Source organism: Choloepus didactylus, chromosome 1 (assembly GCF_015220235.1).
Source record: "Choloepus didactylus isolate mChoDid1 chromosome 1, mChoDid1.pri, whole genome shotgun sequence".
NCBI lineage: Eukaryota > Metazoa > Chordata > Mammalia > Pilosa > Megalonychidae > Choloepus > Choloepus didactylus.
Genome location: NC_051307.1, coordinates 192,889,935 through 192,912,983, shown reverse-complemented (window position 1 = coordinate 192,912,983; position 23,049 = coordinate 192,889,935). Strand labels below are relative to the sequence as shown.

The 23,049-nt window shown below is 40.6% G+C and overlaps 2 protein-coding genes across 2 annotated transcripts in view; both read right to left on the bottom strand.

The window, feature by feature from the left end:
* The window catches only part of ZNF620 (zinc finger protein 620), a 37,527-nt gene that overhangs the window by 1,554 nt on the left and 12,924 nt on the right, over positions 1 to 23,049 (bottom strand). Inside the window, 5 exon segments of the mRNA XM_037847710.1 lie at positions 3 to 59; positions 62 to 766; positions 7,729 to 7,842; positions 8,319 to 8,445; positions 16,131 to 16,177. Of these exon segments, the coding sequence (XP_037703638.1) occupies positions 3 to 59; positions 62 to 766; positions 7,729 to 7,842; positions 8,319 to 8,445; positions 16,131 to 16,177 (1,050 nt within the window).
* On the bottom strand, positions 2,763 to 3,265 carry LOC119510130 (TSC22 domain family protein 1-like). Its single transcript, XM_037804263.1, has one exon. It carries the CDS (start codon positions 3,027 to 3,029, stop codon positions 2,763 to 2,765), a length of 267 nt encoding a protein of 88 aa, XP_037660191.1. The 5' UTR covers positions 3,030 to 3,265.

The window sequence follows — 23,049 nt, the reverse complement described above, 5'->3', positions numbered from 1 at the left end:
TTTCCCACACTCTTTACATTCATAGGGTTTCTCTCCGGTGTGCATTCGCTGATGAACAATAAGCTTGAGCTACAACTGAAAGTTTTCCAACATTCTTGACATTCATAGAGTTTCTCTCCAGTGTGGAATCTCTGGTGCTGAAGGAACACTGAGCTGCTACTGAAAGCCTTCCCACATTCCTTACACTCATAGGGCTTCTCTCCAGTGTGCATTCTCTGATGCTGAATCAATGCTGTGTCAGAACTTAAACCTTTCCCACACTCTTTACATTTAAATGGTTTCTTTCCAGTGTGAGTTACCTGATGCCGAATAAGTAATGAATTATATTTGAAGTCTTTTCCACATTCTTTGCATTCATAAGACTTTTCACCAGTATGTTGTCTCTGATGTTGATGAAAGTCCACCGTTCTACTGAAATACCTGTCACATTTTCCACATTCATAATATATCTGACCAGTAGGCACTGTCTGATTTGTAATGAGTTGTGTGTGGACACGAACATTTTTTCCTAATTTCTCACACTTCTTCCTGCTCTCAACCGCACAGATCCCATGATGCTTGGATGATCCATCTGAGAAATGTCTCCTCTTTGACTTTATCTTCTTAACTATCCAGTGACTGTGCTGCTTCTCTAGGCTGCTCTCAAAATCAGGGTGGTGAGGAACATTCCCTAGCAGCCCTCCTGACGTCAGTCTATGGGACTCTGTTTCTTTGGAAATTTGTTGCTTTATAGTTGGTTTTTCCTTCTCAGTTCCAGTCTTATCCCCTGGTATCAAAAAAAGAGAATATAAGTGTTTAGCCTCCCTGATAGCACAAAAAGAAAATATAAAAAGAAAATACCAGTGCCAAGAATGTGGTTATTTGCCCTGAGTATGTAGTTATTTTCCAATATGCCCACAAAATGGCTACTAAAAGTCATCACACAATGATGCCCTACGAGTGAAATGAAGTTTCTGGGGGAGAGAGGAAGCAAGGCCAAAGGGCATTTTCATAAAGAGTGTGAAGACTAGAAAGCAGCAAATACTATAAATCAAGGCAGAAAGACCAAGAGAAAAGTGAATATGACACCTAGAGAACTGAGGAAAAAGACCATAAAGATTAGAAAAGAAGGAGCAGGTTGAGCAGCTCAAGCACTACAAAGGGTTCCACAGGCTGGAAGACAGCCTGTGAATGGTGGATCTCAAGGCCAAACCACTAAGTTGTAAAGCCATTTAAAATCCCTTAATTTTAAAACATATCCATGTTATACTCTGAACAGAGTACTACTTGGCTCTAGTAAAAGCTGGTTTGGAAAGCATAAGGCTACTATGCTGCGGCTAAGTGGACCACACATGGCCAACAACCAAAGCATCCAGAAGGAAAGGGGGAAAACTTGGAAGCTTGCCTCTAAAATAAAAGAGTCCTGGAAATGTAAAGAACCCTTCCAAAAATGAAGAGCAGTTTCAGAGAGGACCAGGCAACAGGAATTTTCCCTAAAAGGCCATACATGATGTGCGTATAGTTTAATGCCACAGTATGGAATACAGAATTCTAAACTAATAAAAAAGGGAACACCAAAGTCTGTTTTTCCTCCACTACTGAAGACTTTAAGAGGCTAATATAATCTTCATCAATGAGGCAGGGCAAAACCCTTTTTTATAAATATTATATATGTTTTCCTGAAAGTCGACAAGTGCAACAGTTAAATAGAGTGACACCTTACAACTGTATAGAGAACATGCACAGAAACATATGCGTATAACTACTATACCGGTAATAGGCAGAAACCCCTACTGGGAAAGTCTTCTCATTAGCTAGAACTGATCAGTTTTCAAAGTATTCAACTAGCTCAATCAAAACACTTTGGTGAACAGGGATTTACGTCAGGATATTCAGAAGCAAGAAGATTGCAGATTACAGAGACCAACTATGCCAAATTCTTCCAATTTCTTTAGGTGTGGTTTTTGTCATATAGCATTTTAAATATAAGTCTTTATATAAAAAGACAATCCACACCACTTCTGACAGCCAATGAAACATCTACATTTAGATCTGTACAACCTAAATAGTAGTTACAGTCCTCTATTGCATAAAATAGTTACGCTACATACACAAATATACAATAAGCAAAACAATCTTCATGGTGAGACAGCCTAGGTCCCAGCCACCTGTCACCATTTAGTCACAATAATAGCTTTGTGTCATCCACTCTTTGAGAAAGAGGCATGGTACTACTGGTTTTCATGGATTTTGGTGACAGTTGTCAGTTTGCACAATGAACTGTTTCCCCTCATTTTAGGCGAGACTATGCATCAGTCTTTACTTGTACCTCCCTCTCAAGTCTTCTTAAGGTAGGAAGCAGGAAGTCCAACCTAGAACTCCACCACTTCCTAATCCCATGTATTAAACTACTTGCAAGCAGGAGATAACTCTTGGAGGTAGTGGTGGTGGGGAGCTGGAAAGGGATGAAAAGGTACACAGCTACTCAGCGTGAATCAAACCATTTCCAGATATTTGACAGGCTGCAAAAGGTCCCAGTACAACCATGCTAATTCTCTGATTAAACTTTAATTCACCCAACTAAGAAAGTTCTTCAAGCCAAAAGCATATGACTGTTTAATACTAGAAACAAAATAGATAATGGCATATATCAGTCTCACATCTCTTTTGCAGTAAGCAATGACATGGGTGACGGTGGAGGCGGATTCCCGCTAGTACATCTTCTCTGGTCTGCTCTGTTCAGTTCAGGTGGTACCAGCCAGTTCTGCAGGGGTCATGGGAGGTTACATGGTTGGTCCTGAGCCCTGGGATGCTGGCTGGGCAGGGGGCTGTGTGGTCCCCTGTGGCTGCAAGGTGGCGTGGGGGTGGGGGGAGCCAGTCTGCAGCCAGGCCTGAAACTGGGCAAGCTGTTCAGGGCTGGCCAGTGTCTTCAGCAGATTGTTTTCCTGCTTCGGCTGGGAATTTTTCTCTCTGAATTCTCTGATTTGTTCTTTGAGGACCTCCACTTCCTCTCTAACCACATACATCAAATAGCTTTTCAGCAGATCCATAGCTTGCTCAATGTGGTTGTCAATAGCTGCTACACTCGCACCAGAGGAGGTTTAAGGGAGTCAAACCCAGTCCCTAGAGCTACCTGTGCCTGTGGCTGCTGAGTAGCCAATCCTTTGTTTTTAAAAGCAAAATGTTTAGTGAATATTTTTTACCCAGATAGCCTGAAGTCCTGGTCATATCCAGAAAGACCCAACATTAACACAAGGGTGGTGGTAAATAAAAAATGGCCATTTCTGCAAAGAGTGTGAAAGAACATAAGAAATTTGAACAGACAGAAAAGGAGTGAAGCATATAAGAGCGGCAAGAAAATATACTGTTTTTAATTCTTATATTAATACCTTTCAAAATGAGGAAGCCATTCCCTTCTAAGTTACAAACAAGTTTTCCTTCAAAAGTTCATCTGTTAGGAAGTAGGGAGAAGTGAGAAACCCAAGATTGCAGCTAGGTAAGACAGGGCAAAAAAACACCTCCATGAAAAATTCTAGATTATAGCCAGAATGTGACCTAGAACATCAGTTCCAGCGATGCACCAGCTGGACAAGGTCTGCTAAATCCACAGGGACCATGCATTTGGTGAAACCGGGAGCCTGCATTCTGAAACGATTGAGTGAGCTGGCTGAAAGTCCAGTGGCCACACTGCGGTGTCAGGAAACCGTGGATTGGCATTTGGAGATGGACTAGTTCTTTTTTTAAAAAAAAAAACTGGGACCAACTGCAGATACAATGGTGAGAACCACACAGTGAAGCATGGCAGGAGCAGGCTGTCCCAACACCTCAGTGTCTGGCATGGAGGATAGCCCTTCCCACACCGCTGCTGATTGTCTCGGGGCCGGGGGGCAGAGGGGAGCCAAAAGGAGAAAGAAACTGCGCCTCTTGCAACCATCTCCCCGGCGGGCTGGGGACACTCCTGCCTGCGGCTGGACCCATAGCCCAGAGCCATGCCAAGGGTCCCAGTGAGATGGTGAGTGTTTCCTGCAGCACCGCGCACATGCCACAATATCGGCCGTGGACAGCAGCCTTTAGTGCACCCACAGCTAACTGTCCCAGAGCTGGGAAGGTTGAGCTGTGCGAAGAGGGGGAAATTAACATGCCCCATTCAACCATCTTTACAGCAGGCTGGGAATGCCCCTGCACGGTCCAGCGGCCCAGGGCTTCCCTGGAGGGACAGTGCACACTTGTGACGTGGCGCAGCCTTCCCTCAGCAGGGGTCCTGAAAGAGCACGGCTGAGAAGGGGGACTCGCTCGGAAATCCCAGGGACCCTACGCCAGTGCCAGGGACTTGTGGGTCAGAAGCAGAGATGATCTGTGGCGGGACTGAGGTGAAGGCTTGGACTCTTGCAACAGCCTTAAATCTCCAGGAACACCTAGGAGGTTTGAGTATTAAAGCTGCCCTGCCTCCCTAACCACCCAGACACATGCCCCACATTCAGGGTGGACAGCACCAACAACACACCCAAACGTAGTGCACCAATTGAACCTTACAAGAATCAGATCCCCACACACCACAAAGACAAAGTTGGGGGAGAAACTGACTTAAGGGGAATAGGTGGACTCACAGACGCCATCTGCTGGTTAGTTAGAGAAAGTGTACACCACCAAGCTGGAAATCTGACAATTAGAGACTGGTATTTTTTAGACCCTGAAAGAACCCTATCAAGTAAACAAATGCCAAGAGGCCAAAAACAACAGGAAAATCTTAAAGCATATGATAAAACCAGACGATATGGAGAACCCACACCCAAACACCCAAATCAAAAGATCAGAAGAGACACAGTACTGGCGCAATTAATCAAAGAACTAAAGACAAACAACGAGACCATGGCACAGGATATAAAGGACATGAAGAAGACCCTCGAAGAGCATAAAGAAGAAACTGCAAGAGTAGATAACAAAATAGAAGAACTTATGGAAATAAAAGAAACTGTTGGCCAAATTAAAAAGACACTGGATACTCATAATACAAGATTAGAGGAAGTTGAACAATGACTCAGCATCCTCAAGGACCACAGAATGGAAAATGAAAGAACAATACAAAGAATGGGGAAAAAAATCAAAAAAATTGAAACAGATCTCAGGGATATGATAGATAAAATAAAACATCCAAATTTAAGACTCATTGGTGTCCCAGAAGGGGAAGAAAAGGGTAAAGGTCTAGAAAGAGTATTCAAAGAAATTGTTGGGGAAAACTTCCCAAACTTTCTACACAATATAAATACACAAAGCATAAATGCCCAGCAAACTCCAAATAGAATAAATCCAAATAAACCCACTCCAAGACATATTCTGATCAGACTGTCAAATACTGAAGAGAAGGAGCAAGTTCTGAAAGCAGCAAGAGAAAAGCAATTCACCACATACAAAGGAAAAACATAAGACTAAGTAGTGACTACTCAGCAGCCACCATGGAGGCGAGAAGGCAGTGGCATGACATATTTAAAATTCTGAGAGAGAAAAATTTCCAACCAAGAATACTTTATCCAGCAAAACTCTCCTTCAAATTTGAGAGAGAGCTTAAATTTTTCACAGACAAACAAATGCTGAGAGATTTTGCTAATAAAAGACCTGCCCTACTTCAGATACTAAAGGGAGCCCTACTGACAGAGAAACAAAGAAAGGAGAGAGAGAGGTAGAGAAATTTAACAGACATATATAGACTTTACATCCCAGGTCACCGGGACACACATTCTTCTCTAGTGATCAAGGATTTTTCTCCGGAATAGACCATATGCTGGGACATAAAACAAGCCTCAATAAATTTTTTTAAAAAATTGAATTTATTCAAAGCACATTCTCTGACCATAGTGGAATACAAATAGAAGTCAATAACCATCAGAGACTTAGAAAATTCACAAACACCTGGAGGCTAAAAATGAGGGGGAGATGAAAACATTCCCAGATAATCAAAAGCTGAGGGACTTCATCACCAGTAGATCAGTCCTATAAGAAATGCTAAATGAAACTGAGCTGGTGGAAAGGAAGGGACACTAAACAATTGACTGAAACCACATGAAGAAATAAAGATTTCCAGTAAAGATCACATGGTAAATATAAATACTGACACTACTGTATTTTTGATTTGTAACTCCACTATATACTTCCTACAGGATCTAAAATACATAAACTGTAATGATAAATCAGTGGTTTTGGACTCAATGTAAAATATGTAATTTTTGACAAGAACTACATAAAAGTGGGGGAATGGAGGAGTATAGGAACATAGTTTATGTGTCCTATTGAAGTTAAGTTGGTATCGAAGAAAAACAAGATTGTTATAGACTTAAGAGGTTAAATTTAAGCCTCACAGTAAACACAAAGAAAGTATCAGAGAATATGACCATAGAGATGAAAAGTGGAGTATGGGTTATGAGAAGTGGGGGAAGGGGCAATGGGGAGTTAAGAAATGAGTGTAGGGTTTCTATTTGGGGTGAAGGGAAATTTCTAGTAATGGATAGTGGGAAGGTGATAGCATTACAACATTCTAAATGTGATTAATCCCACTAATGGAATGCTCGGGAGGGGTTGGAATGGGAAGATTTAGCGGTATATATGTTTCCACAATTGAAAAAAAAAAAAAAAAAAGACAGTCTAAATAGATAATGACAATTAAATGCCAAGGATGATCCTGGATGAGATCTGAGGATGAAGAAGAAGAGGCTCAAAGGGACACAGTTGGGACATAAGAAAAAAAAAGGAAATACAGAATGTAAGTTTTGTATCAATGTTGAATTTCTTGATCTTCTCAGCTGCACTTAATGGGAATGCATAAAAGAATGTTCTTGTTCACGGGAAACATATATGTGAATTATATTGTTTGTTCAAGGATGTGTGCAGCTTGCACTCATATGTTCAGAAGACAGAGCAATAGATGATGGATGATAGACAGGGAGGGAGGGAGGGAAAGAAAGAAATGGTGGTGTGACTGGATGTTAAAGTTGGTGGATCAGGGTATCAGGGGAGAGGGGTTGGGGTATGCTGGAGTTCTGTGTATGGGGTTTGTATTGTTTTTACAACTGTTCCTGTAAGTTTGAATTTATTTCAAAATAAAATTAAAAAAAAAAAAAAGTTCATCTGTTAAAAACGTTTTAGAAGGTACATGTGTGGGGGGTGGGTGGGTGGAGATGAAACAAAGCATGGCAAGATATTGATAACTGTTGAGACTATGTGAGGGATACCCAGGGTACATTGTACTGGTGGTGTCTACACATGTTTGAAATTTTCCATTATAAGTATGAATGAATTTAAGTCAGTGTTTGTGTACTCATAATTTAGTTGTCCAAAGAGACAATGTACTCTGATATGTGGCTGGTCAAACAGGCCCCCAGAACACTATTTTCCTCATAAGATAGTTGACATCCTTATCTTTGCAAAAACAAACTGATGGAAAATAAAATGTTTCTATCAGACAGGAAAGATAAGAGCTGGTTTAAGAGTTTCTCAGTTGGTGGTGAGGGAGAGAGCCAAAGATGAACATGTGATGGTAACTTGAGCCATGACTTTCTTGGAAGAAACTGGCCCTTCCCCACCTGAAGTAGGTCACCACTGTGACCCCAGAAAATCATGTGATAATTCTATAGGAAATAAAACAGTTTTCTCCCCCATGATAGTCATCCAACAGAAGACACAATTCTTATACACTGGACGATGAAAACAAGAAAGCAGACCCAGCAAAAGAGGTAGCTGGTAGGTTCTCTTACTCACCTGAACAGACACCTCGGAGGACCTCCCTGCCCACAGGTTCCCAGGGATCAAGGACCCACGGTAGTTCCCCTTGCTCCAGCTGGGAAACCAGAACAGGTCTGTTGAATGGAAAAGCTGCTCAGGGAGAAAGAAATAGGAACAAAAAGGTAAAGGGAATCATGATACAGGGTCTCCTCTCAGCTCTCTTTATCTTTCTCTGCTGAGCCAGAGAGGGAGACACAAAGTGAAGTTAGGGAAAAACTTAATAGCCTTTGCCATGTTAGAGGACAGGAAATTCTCACAAAGGAAGACAGAGTCCCAGAATAATCTCACACTCACAGGAAGGAATCCAAAATCTTCAGAGAACTGGGAAGACAGAGGCACAAAGGATTCTGCTAAGCTCCCAAGAGCCCCTCATATCCCTCTGTGTTTGCAGCAAAGCCCATCCTGGGGCTTGGGGAACAGCAATTTTAAAATCTGGGAACCCAAGGTTCTCTTCACTCAGTAACCTCTGGGGGGCTCAGTCTTCAGAGCAATGATCCTCCACAAAGTCAAAGGAAGAAAGAAGCCAGGATTCTCAAAGGGCAGAGGCAGGGAGAGGAGTGTCTTACCCAGGGTAGCTATGTTTGCATAATTCTCCAGCATCACCTCCCTGTACAGGGCTTTCTGTGCAGGGTCCAGGCTGGCCCACTGATTCTGGGTGAAGTACACAGCCACATCTTCAAAGGTCACTGGCTCCTGAAACAACAGGTTCCCGATCAAATACTGCGTGAGGACAAAGAACAGCCTAAGCTGGGGGAGGGTGGTAGACGACACAGAGACTTGCTGGGTCTGACAGTCATCCAGCCCCTCGCCAGACACAGCTCCCTCATCCACAGAGGAGTCACAAGATTCTCTGTACCCCTTTGTGGTCATCCCAAGCAAACAGCCCTTCCTTCACCTGATGGTCTCCGCATCAGCTCCACTGTGCCCTCCTCTTTGTGCCTGTCTGTCCCTCTGGCTGCCTTCCCCCACCTAAGTTTCAGGAGCACAAACAGGGGGCATCTCTATAAACACAGCCAACAGCTCTTTGCACTCATCTCTACTCCCTCTCAAACCCCCACTAAAGTGAGAGGAATATAATAGAACAAAAGAAAAAGAGTCAAAATAGACTAAAGGTGCTGAACAGAATTTTAGAAGGCAGAAAAAGGATGAATGGTAACTAAATTAGAAGAGCAGAGAAAACTGAATCTTAACTGCTGGAGGAGGGGGAAGCAAACAAAGAGGCCAAGGACAAGGATCTGTTAAGTATGCATTACTTTTATAACTTGGTAAAATATTCTGTATGTTTAAAAGCACCACATTGTGGGGACAGTTTACCAAGAATTCAAACAATGAATGAAAAACTCCTAAATAAAGGCACATCACTGAGAAATCTCAGAAGACTAGGAGCAAAAAGAATGACCCTAAAAAATTCCAAAGAAGAAAAAAGAGCTCACATATGAACACTGGGGAGTCAGGACAGGACAGCTTAAACAGCAAAAGTTAAAGGAGAAATGTTTTTCAAAATGCTAGAGAAAACATCCACTTTTCATCAAGATGAAGTCACAGGGATTGGATGTACCCTCCCAATTGAACAACATAAAATGAGACAAAGTACCTGAAACAATGGTTTTCAAGATCCTGGCCAACAGACAACCAAGGACAATGATCCCTAAGAGATGGGAAACAAGGAGTTCTCCAAGCTTAAAACTTTGAAAGAGTTTCCAGGCTGCAACACAGGAGAAGGAAATAAGGCAGGGTCCAGAAGATTCCCCAACAGTGTCCAGAGAAACAGAGAGCTTGAATGTATAGAACAGAGTACTAGAGAAGAGAATGCTGCACAGAGAAAGAACTCCAGTGATCTGCAGAAGGTTCCTCTCAAGTATTTAACAGTGTGAGAAAACTACCCAAGGCCAGAAAAAGAATCATTTGAAAGAATTGGGGAGAACAATGCCCAGTGCTCACACAGTGATGGAGACAGTACCTCTTCCCACCAGCCAGACTGGAAGAACTCATAATTCATGGGGCACTGGATAGAGTACTCAGGAAAATCTTACCTCAGTGATGCAAAATAATTATCCCTAAACTGAGCACTGCTCCAGATCCTACTAACATCATAAAGCAAGACCAGAAAGGAACAAATTGTTTCCAAGCCACTGAACTGCATTCCATAAAATGCTCAAGAATATTTATAGTAATGTAAAATTATCTAGCAACTGACAAGGCATATATTACAATGTCTGGCATCCAGTCAAAGATTACTAAGCATTCACAAAGGAAGGAAAACATGACCTATAACAAGGATAAAAATCGGTCAATAAAAAACAATCCAGAACTGACACAGATGTTAGAATTAGAGTAGAAAGATATGAATACAATTATTATAACTGTTTTCCATATGTTCAAAGAGATAACTAGAGACATGGAACATTTTTCAATACCCAAATAAAACTTTTAGATATGAAAACGACAATCTCTGAGATGAAAAACATACTTCATGGCAAATTAAATTTTGCAGAAGAAAAGACTGGTGAATGTAAAGGCATAGCAACAGAAAGTATCCAAAATGAAACACGGAGATAAAAAAAGACTGAAGGCAAAAAGAACAGATCATCAGTGAGATGTGGGACAACATCAAGAGGCACATTATATAGGCAATTGGAGTATCTGAAGAAGACAGAGAAGAAGACAGAAAAAAAAATATTTAAGGAAATAATGGCTGAAAAATGTTCCAAACTTTATGAAAAATAAAACCACAAATCAAAGAAACTCACTAACCCCAAGCACAAGAAACATGAGAAAACTATTCTAAGTTACATAATTAACAACTTGATCCAAACCAGTAATAGAGTATATCATTTTTTTAATTCAGTTTTATTGAGATATATTCACATACCATACAATCATCCATGGTGTACAATCAACTGTTCATAGCACCACCATATAGTTGTGAATTCACCACCCCAATCTATCTCTGAACATTTTCCTTACACCAGAAAGAATCAGAGTAAGAACAAAAAATAAAAATAAAAAAGAACAAGAGTATATCTTTTAAAAAGTGAGAGGAAAAAAAAAAACATGTTATCTAAAGAACAAGATGAGGATGCCTTAAGATTTCTTGTCAGAAATACAAGTGAGAAGACAGTAGAGCAACATCTCTATAGCACTGAAAGAAAATGTAACTGTCAATCTAGAACTCTGTACTTAGCAAAAATGTCTTTCAAAAGCAAAGGTGAGGTGATGTTGAAAACCTCAGAATAGGGAACTCCAAAAATTGATCCCTCCACTTAAGCAACAATTAACCTGACAAAAACTTTTTCAGAACTCTGGAATCTAATAAAAAACTTAAACAACCTGGGAGGTGCTTAATGAAGAAAGAAGCTGGTTAATTTTGTAGGAGAGTGTTGTGAAGTTTTTATTTGCCTGCCTGCCTACCCTCTCCCATTACCCACAATGGAGGTAGGAAGAGCAGCCCATGTTCCAGGTCAGCTCGCTAGTGCCAGAGTGGAGGCAATACAGACCTTGTTCTCAAAGAGCTGTAGTTGTATGTTTCAAACCTGCTGGCAACTCCCTGAGGGATTGGCACAGGGACTTGCCTTTGTTTCATCCTCCTTGGAACTCTCTCTGGGCTGGAACCACCCCCTGAGAGCCATCTGTCACATTTACTAGCTGTAGACACCTGGCACAAGAAATAACATATTGGGCAAGCAGCAGAAAGGCTAGGAAGGAAGAGGCTGGGGAAAGAGATACATGGGAGAATAAGGGCTTTGAAAAGCTTCCATGTATATGAGGGAATACAGAAGGTCACATATATGCCCAGGGCTACATACATGTTTGAGAAGACCCTTGACTTTCACTTCTGGCTGGTGTTTAGGCTCTGTGTGAGCAGGACATGAAAGCTAGAAAGGTAGAAGTGTAAATGGCCTGGTTATGTGTTCTGGAAATGCACAAATTCAGAGTCCATATGCAAAAACCAGGAGAGTAAAGTTTGAGTGTTCTGGATGGAACATCAAACGAGCCACAACATTTCCTTAAGGAAAAGCCTAATCCAGAACAAAGTCCTAACTTCTTCAATTCTGTGAAGGTTCAGAGAGGTGAGGAAGCTGCAAAATAAAAGTTTGAAGACAGCAGAGGTTGCTTCAGGAGGTTTAAGAAAAGGAACCATGTACATAACATAAAAGTACATGGTGAACCAGCAAGTGCTAATGTAGAAGCTGCAGCAAGTTATCCAGAATTTATGGCTAAGATTATGATGAAGATGGCTATACTAAACAGCAAATTTTCAATGTAGATGAAACAGCCTTCCATTAGAAGAAGATGCCATCTAGGACCTTCATAGCTAGAGAGAAGTCAATGCCTGCTTCAAAGCTTCAAGGACAGGCTGATTCTCTAGTTAGGGGCTAAAGCAGATGGTGACTTTAAGTTGAAGCCATTGCTCATTTACCATTCTGGAAATCCTAGGGCTCTTAAGAATTATGCTAAATTTATAATGGAACAACAAAGCAGGATGACAGCACATCTATTTACAACACGGTTTGCTAGATATTCTAAGTCCACCATTGAGATCTACCACTCATAAAAAAAATATTCCTTTCAAAATATGACTGCTCTTTTACAATGCACCTGGCCACCCAAGAACTCTCGGGGAGATGTACAACAAGATTCATGTTGTTCTCATGCCTGCCAACACAACCACCATTCTGCAGCCCATAAATCAAGAAGTAATTTCTACTCTGAAGTCATTATTAAAGAAATGCATTTAATAAGGCGATAGTGGCCATAGGTAGTGATTCCTCTAATGGATCTTGGCAAAGTCAGTTGAAAAACTTCTGGAAAGGAGTCATCGTTCTAGATGCCATTAAAAGATTTGTGATTGATGGTAGAGGTCAAAATAGCAACATTAATAGGAATTCGGAAGAAGTTGATTCTAACCCTCATGGATGACTTTGAGGGGTTCAAGACTTCAGTGGAGGAAGTCACTGCAGATGTCATGGAAAGAGCAAGAGAACCAGAATTAGAAGTGGAGCCTGAAGATGTGACTGAATTTTTGCAATCTCATGATAAAACTTTAGCAGATGAGGAGATGCTTCTTATGGAGGAGCAAAGAAAGTGGTTTCTTGAGTTGGAATCTACTCGTGGTGAAGATGCTGTGAACACTGTTGAAATGACAACAAAGGATTCAGAATATTCCATAGTCTTAGCTGATAAAGCAGCAGCAAGTTTGGAGAGGACTGACTCAAATTTTGAAAAAAGTTCTGCAGATAAAATGCTATCAAACAGCATTGCATGCTACAGAGAAATCTTTCACAAAAGGAAAAGTCAATTGATGCAGCAAACTTCATTGTTGTCTTATTTTAAGAATTTGCCACAGTCATCCCAACCTTCAGCAGTCACCACTCTGATAAGTCAGTAGCCATGGACATTGAGGCAAGACCCCCCACCAGCAAAAAGATTATGACTCACTGATATCTCAGGTGATGGTTAGCATTTTTAGCAACAAAGTATTTTTTAATTAAGTTATGTACATTGTTTTTTTACACACAATGCTAGTGTACCCTTAACAGACTACAGTATAGTGAAAACACAACTTTTACATGCCCTTGGAAACAAAAACACTTTGTTTGACTTGCTTTGTTGTGATACTCGCTTTATTGCGGTGGTCTGGAACCGAACCCACAATATCTCCAAGATATGCCTGTATAGAAAATCCTAAAGAATCCACAAACAAAAAAACTATTAGAGCTAATAAATGAATTCAGCAAAGTTTCAGGGTACAAGATCAACACTTAAAAATCAATTATATTTACATACACTAGCAATGTACAGTCATAAAGGAAATTAGGAAAACCATTCCATTAAAAATACTGTCAAAAAGAACAAAATACATAGGAATAAATTTAACCAAGGGGATGAAAGTCTTGCACACTGAAAACCACAAAGAATTGCTGAAAGAAATTAAAGAAGATCTAAATAAATGGAACAATAACCTGTGTTCATGGATTGCAAGGCTTATTACTGTTAAGAACCCAATACTACCCAAAGCAATCTACAAATTCAATGCAAATCTATCAAAATCCCAACAGCTTTCTTTGCAGAAGTGGAAAAGCTAATCTTAATATTCATATGAAATTGCAATAGGCCTGAACTTCCAAAACAAAATTGAAAAAGAACAAAGTTAGAACAAACACACTTCCCAATTTCAAAACTTATTACAAAGTTACAGTTATCAAAACAGTGTGGTACTGACATAAGAATAGATACATGGACCATTAGACTAGAATTATGAGTCCAGAAACAAACCCATATATATAGATAGATAGATAGATAGATACATATATAGATATATAGATATAGATATAGATATAGATACATGACCAAATGATTTTTGACAAGGGTGTCAACATCATTTAGTGGGGCAGAATAGTGTTTTCAACAAATAGGAACACTAGATATCCATATACAAAAGAATGAAGATGGACTCATACCTCACACCATATACAAAAATTAACTCAAAATTGGTCAAAGACCTACATATTAAAGCTTTAGTCTTAGAAGAAAACTTAGGGTAAATCTTCATGATCTTAGATTCAGCAGTGGTTCCTTAGATATGATAGCAAACACACAAGCAAAAAAAAAAAAAAAAATACACAAATTGGACTTCATCAAAATTTAAAACTTTTGTGCATCAAAGGACATTGCAGGAAAGTAAAAACGAAAACATACACAACAGTGAAAAATATTTGGAAATAATTTATCTGATAAGGTATCAGAATATTTTTTTTAAACTTAGAACAAAACAACCAAAATAAATACCCAAATAAAAAATGAGCAACAGACTTGAATAAACATTTCTTCAAAGATGTGCAAATGGCCAATAAGCACACGAAAAGATGGTGAACATCATTAGCCAACAGAAAAATGCAAATCAAAACCACAATATGATACTACATTTCACACCCATTTTTTAAAAACGGAAAATAACAAGTGTTGGCAAGGATATGGAGAAACTGGAACCCTCATACATTGCTAGTGGGAATGTAAAATCATGCATCCACTGAAGAAAAGTTTGGGGGCTCTCGGAAAGTTATACATAGAGTTAGCATATGACCCAATAATTCCACTCCTGGGTATATAACCAAAATAAATGAAAACAAGTACTCAATCAAAAATTTGTACACAATATTCATAGCAGCACTATTTACAATATCCAAAAGGCATACACAACCCTAATATCTATCAACTAATGAATGGATAAACAAAATGTGGTATATCCATACAATGGAAAATTATTCAGCCATCAAAAGTTCTCATACATGGACACAAAAGGGCACATATTGTATAATTCCATTTTTATGAACTATCCAAAACAGGCAAATCCATAGAGACAGAAAGCCTATTAATAGTTGCTAGGGGCTGGAAGCAGGGAGAAATGGGGGAGTGACTGAATGAGCACAAAGTTTACTTTTGGGGTGATAAAATGTTCTGCAACTAAATGGTGGTGATGGTTGCACTGAAATGTCATTGAATTGTACCCTTTCAAAATATTAAAATGGTAAATTTTATGTTGTGTATATTAAACTACAGTTATTTTAATTTTTTAAAAAATATGGAAACAAGTATGCTAAAATAAAAGCCATTAATTCTGGAAGAAAAAAGAGAACAAGACAACGTGCAATGCTTTTATTCAACTTAAATTAAAAACAAACTCTCAGCAACCAGGAATATAAAGGAAATCCCTCAACCTGATAAAGGGCATTTACAAGGAAAAAAAAAAAAAACCTAGAGTGAACATCACATGTAATGGAGGAAAGACGGACTGCTTTTGCCCTGAGGTGAGGAATAAGACATGGATATCAGTTCTCACCATTTCTATTAAATATTGAAATGAAAGTTCTAGCCAGTGCAAGGGAAAAAAAAAAAAAAAAGGCGTCTAGACTGCTACAGAAGAATTCATGGATGACATGTATATGTAGAAAATTCAATGGAACCTACCCCCCCCAAAAAAGTCACTAGAACTGCTTTGTCTAAGGAAAGACCTCTCCAACCTAGTGGGTGGAGGCAGGAGAGGTCTTCATTGTAGGCTGAGATGCAGTTTTCCATGTTTCAGGAAAATTTGGGGTCACAGGTGTCAATTGCCAAATCTATCCAAACCAATGCCCCCATGTTCGCCTGTTCCTTCCATACCAATCATCTCATAGTTTGGACATTCTCCTCTCCACACCTCCCCGCTCCACCCCACCCCCACGCCCCAAATAAACACGATAGTGACTGATGCTCAGTGGGAAGCCATAGGCTTAGCTAGCCAAGTCTGGATCCAAAGCTGACATCAGCTTTCTCTTGACAGCTAGCGGGGGGAGGGCAGGGAGGTGAAACACATGCTGAGAGGATAGATTCTCGCTCACCTGGCGCCAAGCAGACTGGAGCATGGCTGGCGTCCCCGATTCACATACTGCCCTCAAGGTTCGGAAAAGTTAGAATGAAGAGAAAAGAAAAAGCGGAAACGTGAGACTGAAAAGAGGCAGGGGTGAGACTGATGCTACCTCGCACCCCACACATGCCCGATGACTGCGTTGGGCCTCTCTCCGCCCCACCATCCCCTCACCTCAAACGCACAAAGGACGAAAACCGGGCCCTGGACCCCGAGGAAGCGAACCGGTTACACCGCTCGGTTAATCCCTATGCGGTAACACCGCTAACCCCAGGCAGCGCAGGCGCAAAGGAAGCGTGGGAACTCCAACCCCCGCCAGCTCGTGGGAAAGCTTTGTACTGCTCAGCAGGAATTGCGTCATCTAGCGTCCCTCCGCTCTAGGAAGTTGGGGTGTTGCCCATCTCTGTGGTTTGCCCTTGGACTGCCGCTGGTCGGATCCCGCGTACAACGTGAGCCAAAGTTGCCGGTCACAGGCTGGTGTCCTGCTGAGGCACCCGGTAGCTCCCCCGGTGGTTGCCGTCCGGCCAGCTCAGGCCACAGAATGGTAACAATGCTGTGCATTACCACAGTTCTCTGGCTCTTGCCACTTCTGTCTGTCCTTCAGAGTACTGAGAGAACAATTGCTACAGCTGTGCCAAAGCTGCCTGGGTTCTGTGGCTGTGCTGCAGTGGGAGAAGCGGGATCCATCATTCCAAAGGCCGGATGTGTAGCGGTTGCGAGTATCGACTACCTACCTCCAGAAATCGGGCTGCACCACTTAAAAACTGTGTGACCTGCAGCATGTTTCTTTGGCTCTGTTTCCTTATTTATTAAATGGGTTTGATGGTGGTACCAATCTCATAGGGCTGTTGATGGTTAACTAAATGAGTTAATGGATTGGCAGAGGGTTTATAATAGTACCAGACACATTATAAGTGCTTGTCAACTTGTTTTGTTTCCTAATTGTGTTCTTGACTTTTTTTTTATTTTTATTCTGAAATAATTTCAAACATTTAGGACAGTTGCAAATACAATACAAACCCCATACAGAGAACTCCAACACCCCCGCACCCCCAGATATCCGTATCTACCAATTTTACATTTTGCTACCTTTGCAGTACCTTTCTTTCTCTTTCCTTCCTTCCTCCCTTCCTTTCTCCCTTCCTTCCTCTCTCCCTCCCTCCCCCCCTCTTTCTTTCAACTATATCTGTTATCTTTCTATCAATTATCTATTTACCCATTGATCATCTTCTGAACATTTGAGAGCAGGCTGCATATATCATACTCCTTGAACTCATAACACTTCCATGTACATTTCCTACAAACAAGGATATTCACTTATGTCATTAACTGCAGTTAATTCAAGAAAATTAATATGGATATTAAGTTTAAATTCTGTATTCCAATTTTTCCTTATGCCCCCTTTGAGCTTTTCTCCTCCATTCTTAGATCCACTCCAGTATCATATATTCCACTGATTGTCATTAACTCTTAATTCTTTTTTTTAATTAAATATATCAAAAAAATTTTTTTGAAGATATACAATAAAAAAACATTTCAAACAAACCATAACAAGGGAATAAGAAAAAGACAACTAACCTAAAGTAACTACTTTACTTCCAACATGTTCCTACTCTACCCCAAGAAAATAACCTAATATAGCAACATTTCTATGAATTGTTCCTACCATACCCATCAGAAATTAACAAACCATAGTCATTCCTGGGCATTCCCAGAATGTTAAATTTACCCACTATAGCTTATCTGTTCTTATTGGATTATCATTCCCCCTTCATTAATTGCTCTTTATCGCTAGTTCCCCTACATTCTACATTATAAACCATTTATTTCAGGAGTGTGGTGTTTAACCTCCAGTTGTTTGTGAATTTCTAAGTCTCTGATGGTTATTGACTTCTAATTGTATTCCATTGCTGTCAGAGAATGTGCTTTGAATAATTTCAATTTTTTTAAATTTATTGACGCTTGTTTTATATCCCAGCATATGGTCTATTCTGGAGAAAGTTCTGTGATCACTAGAGAAAGAATATGTATCCTGGTGATTTGGGATGCGACGTTCTATATATGTCTGTTAAATCCAATTCATTTATCAGATTGTTTAAGTTTTCAGTTTCCTTATTGGTCTTCTGTCTAGTTGATCTATCTATAGGAGAGAGTGATGTGTTGAAGTCTCCCACAATTATTGTGGAAACATCCATTGCTTCCTTTAGTTTTGCCAGTGTTTGTCTCCTATATTTTATGGCACCATGACTGGGTGCATGAACATTTATGATTGTTATTTCTTCTTGTTGAATTGCCCCTTTTATTAGTATGTAGTGGCCTTCTTTGTCTCTCATAACATCTTTGCATTTAAAGTCTATTTTATCTGCAATTAATATTGCTACTCCTGCTTTCTTTTGGCTGTAGCTTGCATAAAATATTTTTTCCATCCTTTCACTTTCAATTTCTGTGTGACCTTGTGTCTAAGATGAGTCTCTTGTATGCAACATATTGATGGTTCATATTTTTTGATCCATTCTGCCAATCTATATCTTTTAATTGGGGAGTTTAATCCATTTACATTAATTGTTATTACTGTGAAGGCATTTCTTGAATCAGCCATCCTATCCTTTGATTTGTGTTTATCAGATATATTTTTTTCCTCTCTCTCTTAATGTCCTTTAATGAACCAATATTGAATCTCTTCAGTACTGAACCTTTCTCCATATCTCTCTCTCCTTTCTTTGTTTCTCTGTCTGTAGGGCTCCCTTTAGTATCTGAAGTAGAGCAGGACTTTTATTAGCAAAATCTCTCAGCATTTGTTTGTCTGTGAAAAATTTAAGCTCTCCCTCAAATTTGAAGGAGTGCTTTCCTGGATAAAGTATTCTTGGTTGGAAATTTTTCTCTCTCAGAATTTTAAATATGTCATGCCACTCCCTTTTTGCCTCCATGGTGGCCGCTGAGTAGTCACCACTTAGTCTTATGTTGTTTCCTTTGTATGTGGTGAATTGCTTTTCTCTTGCTGCTTTCAGAACTTGCTCCTTCTCTTCAGTTTTTGACAGTCTGATCAGAATGTATCTTGGGGTAGGTTTATTTGGATTTATTCTATTTGGAGTTTGCTGGGCATTTATGCTTTGTGTATTTATATTGTGTAGAAAGTTTGGGAACTTTTCCCCAACAATTTCTTTGAATACACTTTCTAGACCTTTACCCTTCTCTTCCCCTTCTGGGATACCAATGAGTCTTACATTTGGACATTTTATTTTATCTATCACATCCCTGAGGTCACTTTCGATTTTTTCAATTTTTTTCCCCATCCTTTCTTTAGTTCTTTCATTTTCTGTTCTGTGGTCCTCAAGGTCACTGATTTCGTTGTTCAGCTTCCACTAGTCTTGTACTATGAGTATCCAGAATCTTTTTAATTTGGTCAACAGTTTCTTTTATTTCCCTAAGATCATCTATTTTTTATTTACTCTTGCAATTTCTTCTTTATGCTCTTTTAGGGTCTTCTTCATGTCCTTTATATCCTGTGCCATGGTCTCGTTGTTTGTCTTTAGTTCTTTGATTAATTGCTCCAAGTACTGTGTCTCCTCTGATCTTTTGATTTGGGTGTTTGGGTTTGGGTTATCCATATCATCTGGTTTTTTCATATGCTTTAAAATTTTCTGTTGTTTTTGGCCTCTTGGCATTTGCTTTACTTGATAGGGTTCTTTTAGGATATGTAGGATTATTCAAGGACAAATCTCCATAATTTGTGAGATCTCCAGCTTGGTGGTGTACACTGTCTCTAACTAACCAGCAGATGGCGTCCATGAGTCACCTATTCCCCTCAAGTCAGTTCTCCCCAGTTTTGTCTTTGTGGTGTGTGGGGGTCTGATTCTTGTGGGGTTCAATTGGTGCAACAAGTTTGGGTGTGTTGTTGGTGCTGTCCGCCCTGAATGTGGGGTGTGTGTCTGAGCAGTTAGAGAGGGAACGCAGCTTTAACAATCAAACCTCCCAGGTGTTCCTGGAGATTAAGGCTGTTGCATGAGTCTAAACCTTCATTTCAGTCTCGCCACAGATTGTCTTTGCCACTGACCCACAAGTCTTTGTTATTGGCGTATGGTCCCTGGGATTTCCAAGTGGGTCCCTCTTCCAAGCCGTGCCCTTCTAGGGCCTCTGCTGAGGGAAGGTTGTGCTACATCACAAGTGCGCGCCGTCCCTCAAAGGAAGTTCTGGGCTGCTGGGCCGTGTAGGTGTGTTCCCAGCCTGCTGTAAGGATGGCTGTATGGTGGGTGTTAATTTCCCTCTTTTCACACAGCACTGCCTTCCCAGCTCCAGGACAGTTAGCTGTGGGTGCACAAAAGGCTATTGTCCACGCCTGACATTGTGGTGTGTACGTGTGTTGCTGGAAGCACTTCTTGTCACACTGGGTTTTTTGCGGCAGCTCTGGGCTGTGGCTCCGGCGCCAGGCAGGAGCGTTCCCAGCCCACCAGGAAGATGGCTTCAAGGGGTGTGGATTTTTCCCCTTTTGGCTAACCTCTGCCTTTCTCGCTCCAAGACAATTAGCAGTGGATGCGCAAAAAGCTATCTTCCACACCAGATATTGAGGCATTTGCACAGCCCGTTCCTGCCGCGCTTCACTGTGTGGTTCTCGCTGCCGTATCTGCAGCCGCTTTGAGTTTTTTTAAAAAGGAACTAGTCTGCCTCCAAACGCCAACCCTCGGTTTCCCCACACTGCAGCGTGGCTACCAGATATTCAGCGGCTTACTCACTCATTTCAGAACGCAGCTCCCAGTTTCACCAAATGCACAGTCCCTGTGGATTTAGCAGACCTCCTCCAGCTGGTGCATCACTGGAACTGGTATTCTGGGTCACTTTCTGGCTTTTATCTAGTATTATTCACAGAGGTGTTTTTTTGCCCTGTCTCTCCTAGCCGCCATCTTAGGTTCTCCCCTGTGTTATTTACTTTTGAAGGCACAAAAGAAGTGCTGCTAGGGCTTGAGTATGTGGCAGAGTTCAAGGAAAGAACTGTTAACATTTAGCCTTATGGCCCTTTCCTACCCTGTATCTCATGGGTGTCCAGGCCCAACCTAGAGACATTTCAGTTAACGGCCCAACAGCCCATCGTGTGAATACTGGGGCCTTGGAACTAAGTTAAACTTTTCATACCTTGATATGAATACCTTCCAGCTCTAACTCTGCCTTGTCTTCCAGAACTACCCTATCCCATGATTTGCCTCCAATTCTATGTGCAATTCAAGCAAATGTCTCCCAACCTCTTGTTGGAGGATGTCAACATGAGAAGACTTGTCTTCCCTTGACTTCTGTTGGACACAGCTTCAGAGACATGGCTCCTACTCTCCAAGCACTGCTGGGCTACATAAGAGGACTATCCTCTCTCCTTTCCAGGAGGAGGAAGAGTGACCTGGACATTTGGATATATTGCTGTATCATCAGGTTCCCAATTCTTGGAGTTTCTGACTCCATCCGCTGAAATTAGACTAATTCACCAGCTACAGCACAAAACAGTCCTGCCATACAGAGTACATTAGGTATATACTGCTACATAACAAATCACCCTAAAACTTAATGGCTGAAAACAACAATAAATTTTTATTATCTCTCAGGAATTTGGGAGTGGCTTGGCTGGGGTGATACGGAATCAGGGTCACTAATGAGGTTGCAGCCACATCATGGTTATCACAGAAAATCATTAGTCAGCACTGTGCATGGCAGAGCAGAAAGTAGGGATGAATGGAGGGTCTGAGCTGTAGGAAAGGAAGTTGGTAAAAAAAATCATGACTTTTCTCCATATTGTAAGATTATGAGAAGAAAATTAAATACAAAGGGTCAGAGAAGTTACTAAGTTTTTATAAAATTTTCGAATAAAATTTTTTCAAATTTATAAATGAGAAACTTGAGATTGTGTCCACAAACATAACTTTTTTTTATCAGGTTTATACCTGAAATGGGTTAAGTGCATTTTCTGATCAAGGTTCTCTAATGATGATCTCTTCAGTTTTTTGAAGTCACAAGGGGCTAGGTCTAGGGTGAGGCAAGTGAGGTAGGCAAGGAGAGTCAACCGATCCTAAGAATGAGTGCCTCCTTAAATTTTGCGCTCTACAACCTTGCTTAGATTCCCTAGCTCTGGCTCTGATAGTCACCCTTATGATAAACTTTGTTAGCACAAAGTTGATGACAACAAAAGTAAAAACATTTTTGCAGCATTTCTATAGCACACTGAACGGAAGCAACCTTTGGCTGACTTCTGCCAGATTTCAAAAAAGGGACTAGCTTCTATGACCTGGTTTCGCTTGCCTCATTCCAACAGAGGTCACTGGACAGACAGATTAAAAATGAAGTTGAAGCCAATAGCATCTTCCAGACAAGCCAAGTTCCAAGATGCCTGCTTTATGCTTTATCCATATGAGTCCCTACCTATATCTCTCTATTGAGAGAAATGGCACTAGGACTAGGGTAACCAACCATCCTGGTTTGCCCAGGGTTGTCCTGGTGGTAGCACTGAAAATTCTGCATTCCCAAGAAATCCATCAGTCCCAGGCCAACCAGGACAGTCAGTCATCCTAGGACAGTCCTTCCTGTGGTAAAAGACCAGTTATTTGCGGTGGATGTAACTGATTCCACTGAACTGTATACTTGAAAGTGATTCAAATGGGAAATGTTATGCTGCACATGCATTACCACAATATTTTTTTTAAAGATGAGTTATTTTCCCTAATTTGTTGCATACTGATAATTTTATAAAATATAATAAACATGAATTTACTAGAAAAATGTTCATGTGCTTTAGCAATTTCAAATTGCTAAAAATGTTACTAAACACTCACTCTCAATTTCTGTACCTATCTGGTCACTAACTAGCACAGGACCACATCTTGAGTAGCACTGCATTAGAAGTTCCTTAAGCCAAGGTG